The sequence below is a fragment of the Nerophis ophidion genome, linkage group LG05, assembly GCF_033978795.1.
Source record: "Nerophis ophidion isolate RoL-2023_Sa linkage group LG05, RoL_Noph_v1.0, whole genome shotgun sequence".
NCBI classification, from domain to species: domain Eukaryota; kingdom Metazoa; phylum Chordata; class Actinopteri; order Syngnathiformes; family Syngnathidae; genus Nerophis; species Nerophis ophidion.
Window position 1 is genome coordinate 24339496 of NC_084615.1, and position 14589 is coordinate 24354084.

A 14589-nucleotide genomic window follows, 5' to 3' on the forward strand; every position below is an offset into this window, starting at 1 on the left:
CTTAGGTCAAATAAAATACCCCTAATTTTTGTATTTTTTTTTCTTGTTTTTGAACACTGACTTTTTGCAGTGTAATAAGTATAAATAGTTCAAAATGTCATTGTTTGATTGTCTTTTCGTCAGAGTATTTTTTTTACTTTTTTGGAAATAACCCACTTGGTTGCTACTTAAGCAAAAAACAGAATCATGTTTAATTTTTTTGTTTTACTGCATGCGTTTTTTTATTTATATATTGTCTTTTTGGTTTGAACGTTACTCGTCATTCATATGAATGTCCGTTATTTGGGCAGTTACTGTTTTATCCGAACATTTATTTTTCCAGGATGGCTCATCAAGTTGTACCAAAAATGGGGGTTGCCAGTTTGAATGTTCTCCAATTATTTTTATTTGGGGCGGTATAGCTCGGTTGGTAACGCGGCCGTGCCAGCAACTTGTGGGTTCCAGGTTCGATCCCCGCTTCCGCCACCCTCGTCACTGCCGTTGAATCCATGGGCAAGACACTTTACCCACCTGGTACCAGTGCCACCCACACTGGTTTAAATGTAACTTAGATATTGGGTTTCACTATGTAAAGCGCTTAGAGTCACTAGAGAAAAAGCACTATATAAATATAATTCACTTCGCTTCACTGCACAATGTCAAAATTATAAAATCAGGTTCAAATATATTCAATGTTACCTCATTAATTGCGGGAGTTAGGTTTCCTGTCATTTCAGTATCTGTGGTAGGGCAATTTCCGCAAAGTAGGGATGATATTTATTCAGATTTATATAAATACTGTATGCATTTTAGGTCTTTAAAAAAAACCCTGCATGCGGTGTTATTAACCTTTACCACACACTCAAACACTTTCTAACATCTTTTTGTAATTGAAACAATTGATATGAATACTGTGCTCACAAGTGATGACTAAAGAAATAGCTGCATGCCGATGAGATGCTGGGGCACACGACTTCTTAAAATCCCACATCAACCCTACAAAAATCTTTAAATGGACAGTCTGTGCCAGGAAATAAAACAGTTGAAAAAGACTCTACTTATTCTGGTAGAATTTTTGAATAGTGGTTAGAGTGTCCGGCCTGAGATCGGTAGGTTGTGAGTTCTAACTCCCGCCGAGTCATACCAAAGACTATAAAATTGGGACCCATTCCCTCCCTGCTTGGCACTCAGCATCAAGGGTTGGTAATGGGGGTTAAATCACCAAAAATGATTCACCACACCTAGTGTGTGTGTGTGTGTGTGTGTGTGTGTGTGTGTGTGTGTGTGTGTGTGTGTGTGTGTGTGTGACAATCATTGGTACTTTAACTAAACTTGATTGTGATACAAAGTGTCAGGTCAAGTCGAAACTTGCGAAGGGACATTAACCAATTACGTATTAGTGAGGTTACTCTGTATGTATAAATAAATGTTAATTTTTACCTTCACAAGTTAGAGATGATCCCGATGTTAGACCTGTGTTTCTGATTCTTGTTTTTACAAGTCAATGAAGATGTACATTGTGTTGGTAAGAGAACAGTTCAAATCAACCCTCAAGGGCCTAAAATTAACACATCATCCATTTCCACAATGAATGTATGAATGTAAACTTCAAGTCTCTCTAGGTCGTCCTCAGACGAGAGTTCCATCGTTACTTCCAGTAATCCCGATTCTCCATACATTTGGCCAGTTCCATGGTTCCAAGTGGCCACCTTAAATTTTAAATGTATTTCGTTGCTATTGTTGCGTTTGGACCAGATCTTCTGCTGGTCCCCCCCCAGGTTCGTTTGATGACACATAAGCTGGTTTTAAATGAATCCCAGACAGAGTAGCTTATTTAGAGATTTTATCCCAAAGCTTCGGGAGACAAAATCTATGCACGACACATTCAAATCGCATCGCCCTAGTTGATCCGGCCATAATATGGAAGTTTGGCCCTTTTTCCCTATTTCGCTTGCCCCCACCTACCGGAACGAATACCCTTATTTGTTCTTCTTAGCCTGGGACATTTGAGATAAGGAGGGTGTTATGGTTACTAGTCACATTCCAAGTTTCAAGGTCTACGCATGCACAACACTTAGATGTTTTCAAATATGACTAGGATTTAAAAATATATTTATCTCCGTCGCTATACACAATTTTAAGTTTGAATTCTCGTTTTTACCAAATTTCCCCCAGTTCTCTGTAGTTTTATTCAGGGTATTTATTATTGGTTTTCTATCAAGAATCTCAAACTTAACAGTAATAGAATGGAAACTACATCCTGCCACAAATCCATCAATTCCAAATCCGTTTGACTCACCGTGGAGCACTTTTTGTTCCACTTATCAAGAACGTACTTCTTCCTTTTAAAGCCATCTTCATCTTGCTTCTCTGAACAGCTTCACATCAAGTTTATTTATTGGAAGTAATCGGTGTTATGATTTTTACATTATGTTTAAGTGTTGTCAAATACACACTGAAAAGTTTGACTTTGTTTCCACATTAGTCCTGTTTTTCTACATCACCTTCTTATAGCTTGTCCAGGAGGTGAGTGTCCAGCGACATTGGGGTCAGAAAGGAAGCCCCTGGGAGTTCAACTTGCGTGACATATTCCGCTGGTGTCAGCTAATACAGGCAGACCAGTCGCCGGGATTTATTAACCCTGGTCAGCATGTGGCTTTGGTGTATGCAGAGAGGATGAGAACCGAGGCTGACAAGGCACAGGTAATCCGTTTTAACCCTTTGTTAATGCCTTTGACCCCAAAAAGTTGTCTGAAGCCCCCTCTTTTTACACATCAATGTGCAGCTACTGTTTACTCAGCTTTAACACGTTAGTGAAATTTTATATTGCAATGGAATCTTTACCACTATACAAAGATCATGGGAGACCACTTTGATCATAGTTATATTTGATTGGTTGTCCTTTGGGTATAGGTGCAAGTAGGGCTGGGCGATATGGCCTTTTTTTTTTTTAATATCTCTATATTTTTAGGCCATGTCACGATACACAATACAGTGGGGCAAAAAAGTATTTAGTCAGCCACCGATTGTGCAAGTTCTCCCACTTAAAATGATGACAGAGGTCTGTAATTTTCATCATAGGTACACTTCAACTGTGAGAGACAGAATGTGGAAGAAAAAATCCAGGAATTCACATTGTAGGAATTTTAAAGAATTTATTTGTAAATTATGGGGGAAAATAAGTATTTGGTCAACCATTCAAAGCTCTCACTGATGGAAGGAGGTTTTGGCTCAAAATCTCACAATACATGGCCCCATTCATTCTTTCCTTAACACGGATCAATCGTCCTGTCCCCTTAGCAGAAAAACAGCCCCAAAGCATGATGTTTCCACCCCCATGCTTCACAGTAGGTGTGGTGTTCTTGGGATGCAACTCAGTATTCTTCTTCCTCCAAACACGACGAGTTGAGTTTCTACCAAAAAGTTCTATTTTGGTTTCATCTGACCACATGACAATCTCCCAATCCTCTGCTGTATCATCCATGTATCCATTTTGGTATAAACTCAACTCGTCGTGTATCAAAACAATACTAAATTAAAGTGCACTTTTTGTACAGAACGCCACTACAATAGTTTAAAACAAATAAAGTGCACTTTTGTGCATGATGTCACACAAGATATTTCAATAACTGTCAAATAAAAATGAGCTTCATAATAGGAAATCAAATTGTGTACGTCCTTCACTATGTGGTAGGTTCCTGCGGACGTTATCTCTTTCTGTTGTGGACTATTTTTTTCATACGGTGTTGATCTGGAAATGGTTGCCTCGGCATATTGTGGGTGTAGCACCGAACGGAGATGTTTACATGCAGAGTTTAAGCACTCTTCATTCTCTTTTGGGTGACTTTTCAAATGATGCTACATAATAGCAGTAATGCTACTTTTTGTAGCAACGCTTTTGCCCTGCACTAGACAAATTACGGTTGTCTGTTCGACATATTCCCGCTTGAAGCCAAACCATCAAGTGTTCATTCAAGGCCAAGGCAAAATATCGTAATATGTATCGTATATCGCAATATGGCATTAAAATATCGCAATATTAATAAAAGCCAATATCGCCCAGCCCTAATGTGACGTATGTTTGAAGGTGCGCTTGTTTTAAGTCTCTGTGAGAAGGAGAGACAAGAAAGAATGAGAAGAGCCTGTAGTGCAGGGGTCACCAACCTTTTTGAAACCAAGAGCTACTTCTTGGGTACTGATTAATGCGAAGGGCTACCAGTTTGATACACTCTTAAATAAATTGCCAGAAATAATTTGCTCAATTTACCTTTAACTCTATGTTATTGTTAATAATTAATGATATTTATCTTTGTGGAAACACTGATCATCTTAATGATTTCTCACGATAAATATATATAGAAACAGATAAATGTCGAAAAAAAAAAGGGTACTTCTGTCCGTCATTCCGTCGTACATTTTATTTCTTTCTACAGAAGGTTTTTTTGCAGAGAATAAATGATGAAAAAAACCTTAATTGAACGGTTTAAAAAGGAGAAAAAATGAAAATTAAATTTTAAAACATAGTTTATCTTCAATTTCGACTCTTAAAAATTCAAAATTCAACTGAAAAAAAGAAGAGAAAAACTAGCTAATTGGAATCTTTTTGAAAAAATTTAAAAAAGAATTTATGGAACATCATTAGTAATTTTTCCTTATTAAGGTTATTTTTATAATTTTGATGACATGTTTTAAATACGTTAAAATTCAATCTGCACTATGTTAGAATATATAACAAATTGGACCAAGCTATATTTTTAACAAAGACAAATCATTATTTCTTCTAGATTTTCCAGAGCAAAAATTTTAAAAGAAATTCAAAAGACTTTGAAATAAGATTTACATTTTAATTCTACAGATTTTTTAGATTTGCCAGAATAATTTTTTTGAATTTTATTCATAATACGTTTGAAGAAATATTTCACAAATATTCTTCGGCGAAAATTAAGAATTAAATTAAAAATGTATTTATTATTCTTTACAATAAAATAAATTAATTTACTTGAAAATTGATTTAAATTCTCAGGAAAGAAGAGGAAGGAATTTAAAAGGTATATGTGTTTAAAAATCCTAAAATCATTTTTAAGGTTGTATTTTTACTCTAAAATTGTCTTTCTAAAAGTTATAAGAAGCAAAGTAAAAAAAGAAATGAATTTATTTAAACAAGACCAAGCCTTTAAAATATTTTCTTGGATTTTCAAATTCTATTTGAGTTTTGTCTCTCTTATAATTAAAAATGTCGAGCAAAGCAAGACCAGCTTGCTAGTAAATAAATACAATTTAAAAAATAGTGGCAGCTCACTGGTAAGTGCTGCTATTTCAGCTATTTTTAGAACAAGCCAGCGGACGACTCATCTGGTCCTTACGGGCTACCTGGTGCCCGTGGGCACCGTTTTGGTGACCCCCTGCTGTAGTGTAATGCCCGCAGCTAACAGCAAATGTGTGAGAACGTATGCTCGAATATCACGATATTGTCATTTTCTATATCGCACAGAGACAAACCCGTGATATATTGAGTATATCGATATATCGCCCAGCCCTAGGTGCAAGCACGCCTAAGATCTGCCTGTACCTGAAATCTGTAAAAGATTTATTTTGGTAATTCGTTTGAAATATGATGTTTCATTGTTGAGCCTCTACTTGTCCCACACAGGTTTTGGCTGTCTTCAGGAAAGTGTTTGGGGAGGACTTTAAGCCCTACACATGTTCTGGACAATTTCATATGACACCACTCAACTTGCAAGTAAGTGATGTCAAAGCAAGTTTTCCTCCTACAACTGGCAAAAAAAAATTAAATTTTTTTTTCTTCGTTAAACATCTTTTAGGTGGGGTTTTCTGTCCTGCAGCGTAAAGGTGGAGCCCATGTATGCTTGGATCCTCCTTTGTCCATCACACACCAAGCACTGAGACCACTTGAGTCCCTGATGAAATGTGTTGAAATGGGCTGGATGACCATACTAGTTGGGCCAATGGGCAGTGGAAAGACCAGCCTGGTGAAACTACTGGCTGTCCTGACAGGAAACCGCCTCCGAGTTATGGCAATCAACAGTACCATGGACACGACGGAGTTGCTGGGAGGCTTTGAACAGGTACCTTAGAACTCATTTTGTAGTGTGCCATCGTTGTCTAAAGATTCAACCTGACAATCTTTTTCTAGGTGGATATCATGCGGCCATGGCAACATGTTCTTCAAAGTGTGGACGACTTGGTCGCCCTGGTAACACGACATGGCTTGTCTTTGCTGGATGCGGGCCTTAAAGAGACCGAGTTTCTGCTGCGTACGTGGGGCCTGTTTTGCCAGTGGCTGAAGGAGCAAGCCTTCTTCAGTGTCAATTCTGAGGCCATAAACAAACTGGAAGTCATCCTCCTCCTCCTGGAAAAGCTGAACAGAAAACTCAAAGTGTTTACAGGTAACCGTCTAATTTGCATAGTAAATAAGTGAGCAAAAAACATGTGAAGCCAAACACATGTTTAGAAATATAAATTCAATTTCTTCTGTCCCTTTTTTTGGGGTCTTTTTTCATGTTACAAATGGCATTTTAAATGATTTTAGATTGGGGAGTTGTCCACAGCAAGGGTCTCAAACTCAATTTACCTGGGGGCCATTGGATGCAGAGTCTGGGTGAGGCTGGGCCGCAAGAAAAGATTTCTTAAAAAAATAATGATTGCATACTCCTCAGCATGTCTAGTTGAATAATGACGTTTTAAATTGTATTCCTTGTGCACCGCAACTTTCTCTGTGTAAATAAGACACGTCGGGGTGCCCCTGTGCTCAACAAAGAAATATTGCATCTCCCACTTTTCCTGGAATTGTCTTTGCACATCACTAACCTTTCTCTTCACTGTAGGCTATGAAAAAGACATGTTTGGGGTTGCGGATTATATTTGTATTTATCCAACGCACGGAGAATAATGTTATTTCCGCAATGTGTGTCGTTCCGCTTTTCCTCCCTACAGCAACACTGTGGTCAGCGGATAATAGCCGGAAAAGTACCGGGATAGCGAGTGCAAAAAACTGACGGCTCTGTCACGCCAAATTTCTTCCCCCCAACCAAAACCTTCCCCCCCATTTACTTCCGGGGTCATGATTAATACAGACGTTTTATTAACGCTATATTATAAAAATATTACACTATATTATTAAAATACAGATGTTTTGTTAACGCTATATTATAAAAATAAAATTAAAAAAACAATTTACAAACACAAGCATTTACTTCCGAGGTTACGTTTCCTCACGTTTCCTCTTAAGTCATTCCATAGCTTGTGTTTGTAAATTGTTTTTTTAATTTTATTTAATTTTTTTATAATATAACATTAACAAAACGTCTGTATTTTTATAATATAGCGTTATTATTTTATAATATAGCGTAAAAAAAAACGTGTGTATTAATCATGACCCCGGAAGTAAAAGGGGGGGGAAGGTTTTTGTAGGGGGAAGAAATTTGGCGTGACAGCTCCTATTTAAAAAAATATGTAGTGTTAATCATGTGAGGCAACGCAAATTAAACAATTAAAAAGAAAACAAATAACGGTATGAATTGGTCCAGGTTAACGGGGACTGTTGTTACGGACGGACAGGTGTCACGGTGTGACTGCAGTCGGGCACGTAAGAAAACCCTCGTCTCCATGGCAACGTTTCTGTCGCTTTCACTTATTTGCCGCTTTTCCACTAACGCAGGGGTAGGCAACCCAGAACGTTGAAAGAGCCATTTTGGAGCCAAATAACACAAAGCTGTCAAGCGCCATTCATATAAAACTTGCGGGCCGCGTTAACATTGAACTTTCGTATTAAGGTGGGGGCAGCAAAATAGCGTGTCTGAGACCCCTGATTTTGAGGAGCGATACTTTTACGTCACTCTCAAAAAGTGTCCAATCAGACCAGAACAATTTACAATAGTTCTCACTAAACCCCCCTTTGACAATGAGTATCTCCAGGGGTCTGATTACATCGGAATTTTTACTGGGCGTATGCCATTTTCTGCTTTTAATCGTGCGTCCATATTTAGTGGGAAAGCCATTGTTTCTTTGTGCAGTGTAATTGAATATTTACAAAGGTTAGAGTTGCAATTATTGAACTCTTCCAAGTGTGCCTCCGACTAGTACCTGTGTAAGTCGAGCTTGCCTCATTAGTGACAAATTTGCTAAGTTGGCAACAGTGTTTCTTCTTGTTATGGCTTCCTATTGTTTGGCAGGCCAGGGACCTAAACTACAAGAAAATATTAGTTATTCAGGATTTTTTTCTCGAGATCCGAATCTTGAGTTCCTGTAAAATCAGAATCAGAATCAGACACACTTTAAAAGAGCTGTTCAAAAGACTGCTCGTTATTCTATTATATATTCTATTAATTTCTATTTTTAACTCATTTTTATCAAGGAAAAAAAATCACTCCAATTTGTAATAATTGAGTTGGATCAGTTTATTTTAAATATATGCATCTCACATTATTATAGATGTTAGTGGTAAGAATGATTTTATTTTATATTTATTATTATTTTTGACTTGACCAGGGTGTACCCCGCCTTCTGCCCGAATGCAGCTGGGATAGGCACTAGCCACTCCTGCAACCCCGAGAGGGACAAGCGGTAGAAAATGGATGGATGGATGGATTTATTTATTTACTCTTGATTACTCTCATTAATAACAATGACCGATTAATCTTTTACAAATATTGCCTTCCGATTTATCTGGTGTTTTGTCAGCCCTAGAAAGGTACATCCAAATGCTCCTATATTTGCTCAGATTTTTGGTACGTTTTGTTTTATTTTTCAGTTGCTAATACAGGGTATCTGCAGGGCTTTAAAAAGCCTGAAATCCAACAATTTGAAAATAAAGCCTTAAAATGCGTAAAATTCTCCTTCAATCTCATTAGGGGTCTTAAAAATTAACTTGAGTTACTTTATTTAAAAAATGCATAAACTTCAGTCTTGGTGTTAAATTTTCAAATTTTTGAGGGCGCTATAACGAAACTACCAAACAGAACTTAAGTAAGCTACCAGTGTTGTCCCGATCAGAATTAATTGTGCACCTTCTGTGTGTGGAAAAACACGCATACTCATAAGCGCCATGTGTTACATCAATAAGGCAACAAAAATGGTTGTAGACGTGAAATGCAACATTACCGTGCAAAACCGATGCATGATTTTTCCGGGGGAGTCTTGATATATATTTCCTTGACCCAGCCACACACAAAGATGTTGTAGACCTCCATGTTTTTTGAAGTTTTCATCTGGTTTTGTAGTGTAGAATAATGTCTGGAGCACCAGATAGTTCACCGCGTCTGGAAACGCGACGGACAGATATAGATACACATACAGATAGATACTCAACAAATCTTTTTTGATCTCTAATAGGGATCAATTATATTGCATAGTTTGAATTTTTAGCTCGTATCTGGTTTTAGTGGTAAAATCTAGGCTCTTTGCATACTCCGATAGTTCACACTCTGTTTGCTGTACAGTCGGCTTGTTGGTTTGGTAGACCACCACTTTGTTTACTTTCGTTCAAAAGTCACATCAGTGAATACAACATATACCAATTATTTAAGTAAGTTAAACCAAGTAATTAGATGCTTCTAAGATGTGGAAATAGTACAACAAGAGGGAGAGAGCTAACCGCTAATCTAGCTTGAATGTGAGGTAATGAACCAACTAAACAATAAGTACTTGGAAGTCTAACTGGCACCACTTTACAGCAAAGAGTAAACAGCTAAGAAGAGGAAATTAGCAAGTTGTTTTAAGTTAAAAGAGAGAATAATAGCCACACAGTGTTGTTATAAATGGGTATACATATATTAAATGAAATAATACATGTGTGATATACATTATTGTTAAGTAAATACAATAATTAAAGATAGACCAATATTCAATTCAAAATAGATCGTAGGCCCTGGATTGTAATTGAATCCTGAGGTGCCCAAAGATTCCCACGTCTATGCTATACACCAGTGGTTCTCAAATGGGGGTACGCGTACCCCTGGGGGTACTTGAAAGTATGCCAAGGGGTACGTGAGATTTTTTTTTTTAAATATTCTAAAAATAAAAACAATTCAAAAATCCTTTATAAATATAAATATTGAATAATATGTTAACAAAATATGAATTTAAGTTCATAAACTGTGAAAAGAAATACAATATTCAGTGTTGACAGCTAGATTTTTTGTGGACATGTTCCATAAATATTGATGTTAAAGATTTCTTTTTTTGTGAAGAAATATTTAGAATTAAGTTCATGAATCCAGATGGACCCCTATTACAATCCCCAAAGAGGGCACTTAAAGTTGATGTGTAGAAATCTTTATTTATAATTGAATCACTTGTTTATTTTTCAACAAGTTTTTAGTTATTTTTATATCTTTTTTTCCAAATAGTTCAAGAAAGACCACTACAAATGAGCAATATTTTGCACTGTTATACAATTTAATAAATCAGAAACTGATGACGTAGTGCTGTATTTTACTTCATCTTTTTTTTCAACCAAAAATGCTATGCTCTGGTTAGGGGGTACTTGAATTAAAAATGTTCACAGGGGGTACCTCACTGAAAAAAGATTGACAACCACTGCTATACACTATACCAGGGGTTTCAAAGTCAAGGAATGAATTATCTATGGCCCCCAGGATGATATTTGATTACTACTAGAACCGGCCCGCAGGCAACAGCCGCCTGCTGCTGTTTGGCACGCACCAGTACCCCGTCAGTGTTGGTGCTAGGAATTTTCAAAATGGGATCTTAGGGACCCCATCAAGTCATACAAATGGGGTCCCACAGTAAATCTTTGGGGTCCCACTTTTTTGTAACCTGTTTGAAAACAAATGATACATGTTGTATCTCACATTCTATATTGTGTTTTGGAAAAAGGTTGTCATAAACAATACATAATTCACAAAAAAAAATAAAACTAATTGTAATGCATATGTCAATCAATCAATCAATCAATGATTATTGATATAGCCCTAAATCACTCGTGTCTCAAAGGGCCGCACAAACCACAACGAACATCCTCAGTAGAGCCGACATAAGGGCAAGGAAAACTCACCCAGTGGGACGTCGGTGACAATGATGACTATGAGAAACCTTGGAGAGGACGGCATTTGTGCGCAACCCCCCACCCTGCATATGTGAATTTATTCAGTTATAAACATCCATTCACGTTCTTCTTTCCTTCATGTTTTTAAAATTTACCGCTGCAGGTATTTTTTTTCCTATATTTTTTAGTAATGTTTTCAGAATGTGATTGTTCTACTTTTGGTCAAAGTAAGACAAAGAAAACAATCTGAAGTTGTCTTTATTTTTTTTAGTTTTAATGCCAATATTTTAAAAGTACGGCCCGCGTGTGCACAGATTTTCCTCCATGCGGCTCCTGGGCTAAATGAGTTTGACATTTCTGGACTACACTAACCTTCAAAATCTTTACTTTTCATCATCATCCACGTCGACCGTGTACATCCAAAGAAAAACATAATTTATTTAGGATGTATACTTAAGTATTTAAAGCAGGACATGCATTGTCTTTGTGCTTGACACCTGACACTGTTGGTATTTAACAAATCTCCAATGACAATATTGTGGTAGCATCGTAAAAAAACATATACAGTATGCATATATTTAGACATTATTGCATCACTTCGTCATATCATTTCCTAAACCTCCTAGATATGTCAAAGCTGCAACTGGACTTCAGGCTGCTGAAAGAGCGGATGGCCCAGCTGGAGAATGGCTGGAACAGTGGAGGCTTTGAGTGGTTGGATGGAATGCTGATCCAAGCCCTGCAGGCTGGCGACTGGTTGCTCATGGACAATGTTAACTTCTGCAGGTAAGCAGTACATACTCTTCATTACAGATTTTGGCAGAACTACTGTTCATGTTATTCCAAGTGTGCATCTAAATAGTCAATATTATCTATATATCTACAGGAGCTGAGATCATAGGAAAATGTATGCTACTTCAGCAGCTATGAAAGTTTTTTTGGGGGCATTTGTCTAGAGGAATTTGGTTGGATTAGAGATAAGGGCTTTTTTTGCCGATATTGTCCAACTCTAAATTACCGATACCAATTTATACACTGGTGAAATAAAAATATTATTATGCCAAATTTTGTTGTGATGCCCCGCATCATTTGTATTGGAAAACCTTGTTACGTTGTTTAATGCACAATGTAACAAGGTTTTCTAATCTAAATTAACTCAAGTTTTGGAAAAAAAATGCCAACATGGCACTGCCATATTTATTATTGAAGTCACAAAGTGCATTATTTTTTTTAACATGCCTCAAAACAGCAGCTTGGAATTTGGGATATGCTCTCCCTGAGAGAGCATGAGGAGGTTGAGGTGTTTGTGGGGGGTAGCAGGAGGTGTATATTGTAGCGTCCCGGAAGAGTTAGTGCTGCAAGGGGTTCTGGGTATTTGTTCTGTTGTGTTTATGTTGTGTTACGGTGCGGATGTACTTCCGAAATGTGTTTGTCATTCTTGTTTGTTGTGGGTTCACAGTGTGGCGCATATTTGTAACAGTGTTAAACTTGTTTATACGGCCACCCTCAGTGTGACCTGTATAGCTGTTGACCAAGTATGCCTTGCATTCACTTGTGTGTGTGTGTGTGAAAAGCCGTAGATATTATGTGATTGGGCCGGCACGCAAAGGCCTTTAAGGTTTATTGGTGCTCTTTACTTCTCCCTACGTCCGTGTACACAGCGGCATTTTAAAAAGTTATAAATTTTACTTTTTGAAAAACACATACCGATAATTTTGAAACCGATACCGATAATTTCCGATATTATGTTTTAAAGCATTTATGGGCCGATAATATCGGCAGTCTGATATTATTGGACATCTCTAATTTAAAGTGTTTATTGTGCTCAGTGCCTCTGTACTGGATCGCCTCAATGCTCTGCTGGAACCTGGTGGATCTCTCACCATTAATGAACGTGGGATAATAGATGGGAGCACCCCGAAAATCACGCCGCATCCTAATTTCAGGTAATATTAAATATTTGATTGCTGTTTATACCTCATACATGATTAAATATGTGTTTTCTGCTGAGCAGGTTGTTCCTGACAATGGACCCTGTGCATGGAGAGCTCTCTAGAGCCATGAGGAACAGAGGAGTGGAGGTTTACATCCCTGGGGAAAATGACGGAATATCCTGGGATGCTATGGATTTGAAAACACTGCTACACTCTGCAGGAGTGAAGGGAGACTGTGTTTGCAATTTGCTGATTGACATACATACAGGCATCAAAGGTGCCATATGGGGTGAGCATCTGCAAAACAACATCCGTATGCAGTCCTTCAGCAGAATTAGCACATTAAAATCCCGCTTTTCTTAGATTCTCCTGCCTCGTCAATGGCTTCCATTCTTCATGCCGCCACCCTACTTTCCTGCCAACTGCAGAGAGGTGTGGATTCACCAAGTGCATTGAAGCATGCCTGTGGAGAGGCTTACGCTTTCAGTCAACGCACAACAGTCAACCTGAAGGTATAACCTATCATCACTGCACTACTTTCTCTCTAATCATTTAACATCAAGTGAACACAGCAGCAAAGACCCTTTACAAACTGCATTTAAACACTGACAAGAACATGCTTATGGAGGTGACCAATGACCTTAAAACAACTTAAGAGAGCTCATTGAGGTGTAATTTACAGTGCAAACCATTAATCCAATCATCTGTTTTTATACTAATTGTCTCAAAAGCCTCACAGGTGAGCTGCAGCCTATTCTAGCTAACTTTGAGTACACTTTGGACAGCTGTTGCCATGTATTCAGGGAAAGTCTAAATAAAAGAGGAGGCGTACAATTTTCGCCGTAGCGTGGTGAGACTGTACAAAGAGGACAGTCCAGACGTCTCTCCTCAATTGAGCCAAATTTAATTATGTCTCTGTTTAATTTTTTGCTTCTTGTCTTGTTTAATAGATGTCATAAGTGTTTGAACCTGACATCTTCCTTTTAGCATCTTCTAACATTAGCGTTCTCTTTTTTTTAGCTAAATTTAAAGGTATACACCTTAAGAGTCATACATTTTGGTATTTGGCACATACTAGCTGTTCGATTGTTAATGTTAGCATGTTAATATGCTAACAGCTAGCATAAGTCAGATACCAATATATATGACTCTTAAGGTGCATACCTATACATTTAGCTAAAAAAGATAGCATACTAACATGCTAACATTAGCAATCTATCATTTTTAGCTAAATTTTTAGGTATACACGTTAAAAGTCATATATTTTGGTAATTGACACATACAAGCTTTTAGCATATTAACATGCTAACATTAGCCCTGCGATGAGGTGGTGACTTGTCCAGGGTGTAACCCGCCTTCCGCCCGATTGTAGCAGAGATAGGCGCCGCAACCCCAAAAGGGAATAAGCGGTAGGAAATGGATGGATGGACATGCTAACATTAGCGTTCTAAATTTTTTAGCTGCATTTAAAGGTATACACCTTAAGAGTCATATATTTATGGTATCTGACTTATGCTAAATGTTAGCATAGTAACATGCTAACGTTTACAATCTAACAGCTAGTATGTGTCAAATACCAAAATATTACTCTTAAGATTTTTACCTTTTTAAATTTAGCTGAAAAAAAAGATAGAATGCTAATGTTAGCAT

General features: G+C 37.5%; 1 protein-coding gene across 3 annotated transcripts in view; it reads left to right on the top strand.

Annotated features, from left to right (window-relative positions):
* mdn1 (midasin AAA ATPase 1) overlaps positions 1-14589 on the top strand; it is a 279890-nt gene that overhangs the window by 104068 nt on the left and 161233 nt on the right. For all 3 annotated transcript variants that reach the window (XM_061900349.1, XM_061900350.1, XM_061900351.1), the window contains exons 40-47: positions 2494-2682; positions 5630-5719; positions 5802-6065; positions 6134-6386; positions 11632-11791; positions 12835-12951; positions 13020-13228; positions 13303-13451. In XM_061900349.1, coding sequence (XP_061756333.1) covers positions 2494-2682; positions 5630-5719; positions 5802-6065; positions 6134-6386; positions 11632-11791; positions 12835-12951; positions 13020-13228; positions 13303-13451 — 1431 coding nt within the window. The remainder of the gene's footprint in view (positions 1-2493; positions 2683-5629; positions 5720-5801; positions 6066-6133; positions 6387-11631; positions 11792-12834; positions 12952-13019; positions 13229-13302; positions 13452-14589) is intronic.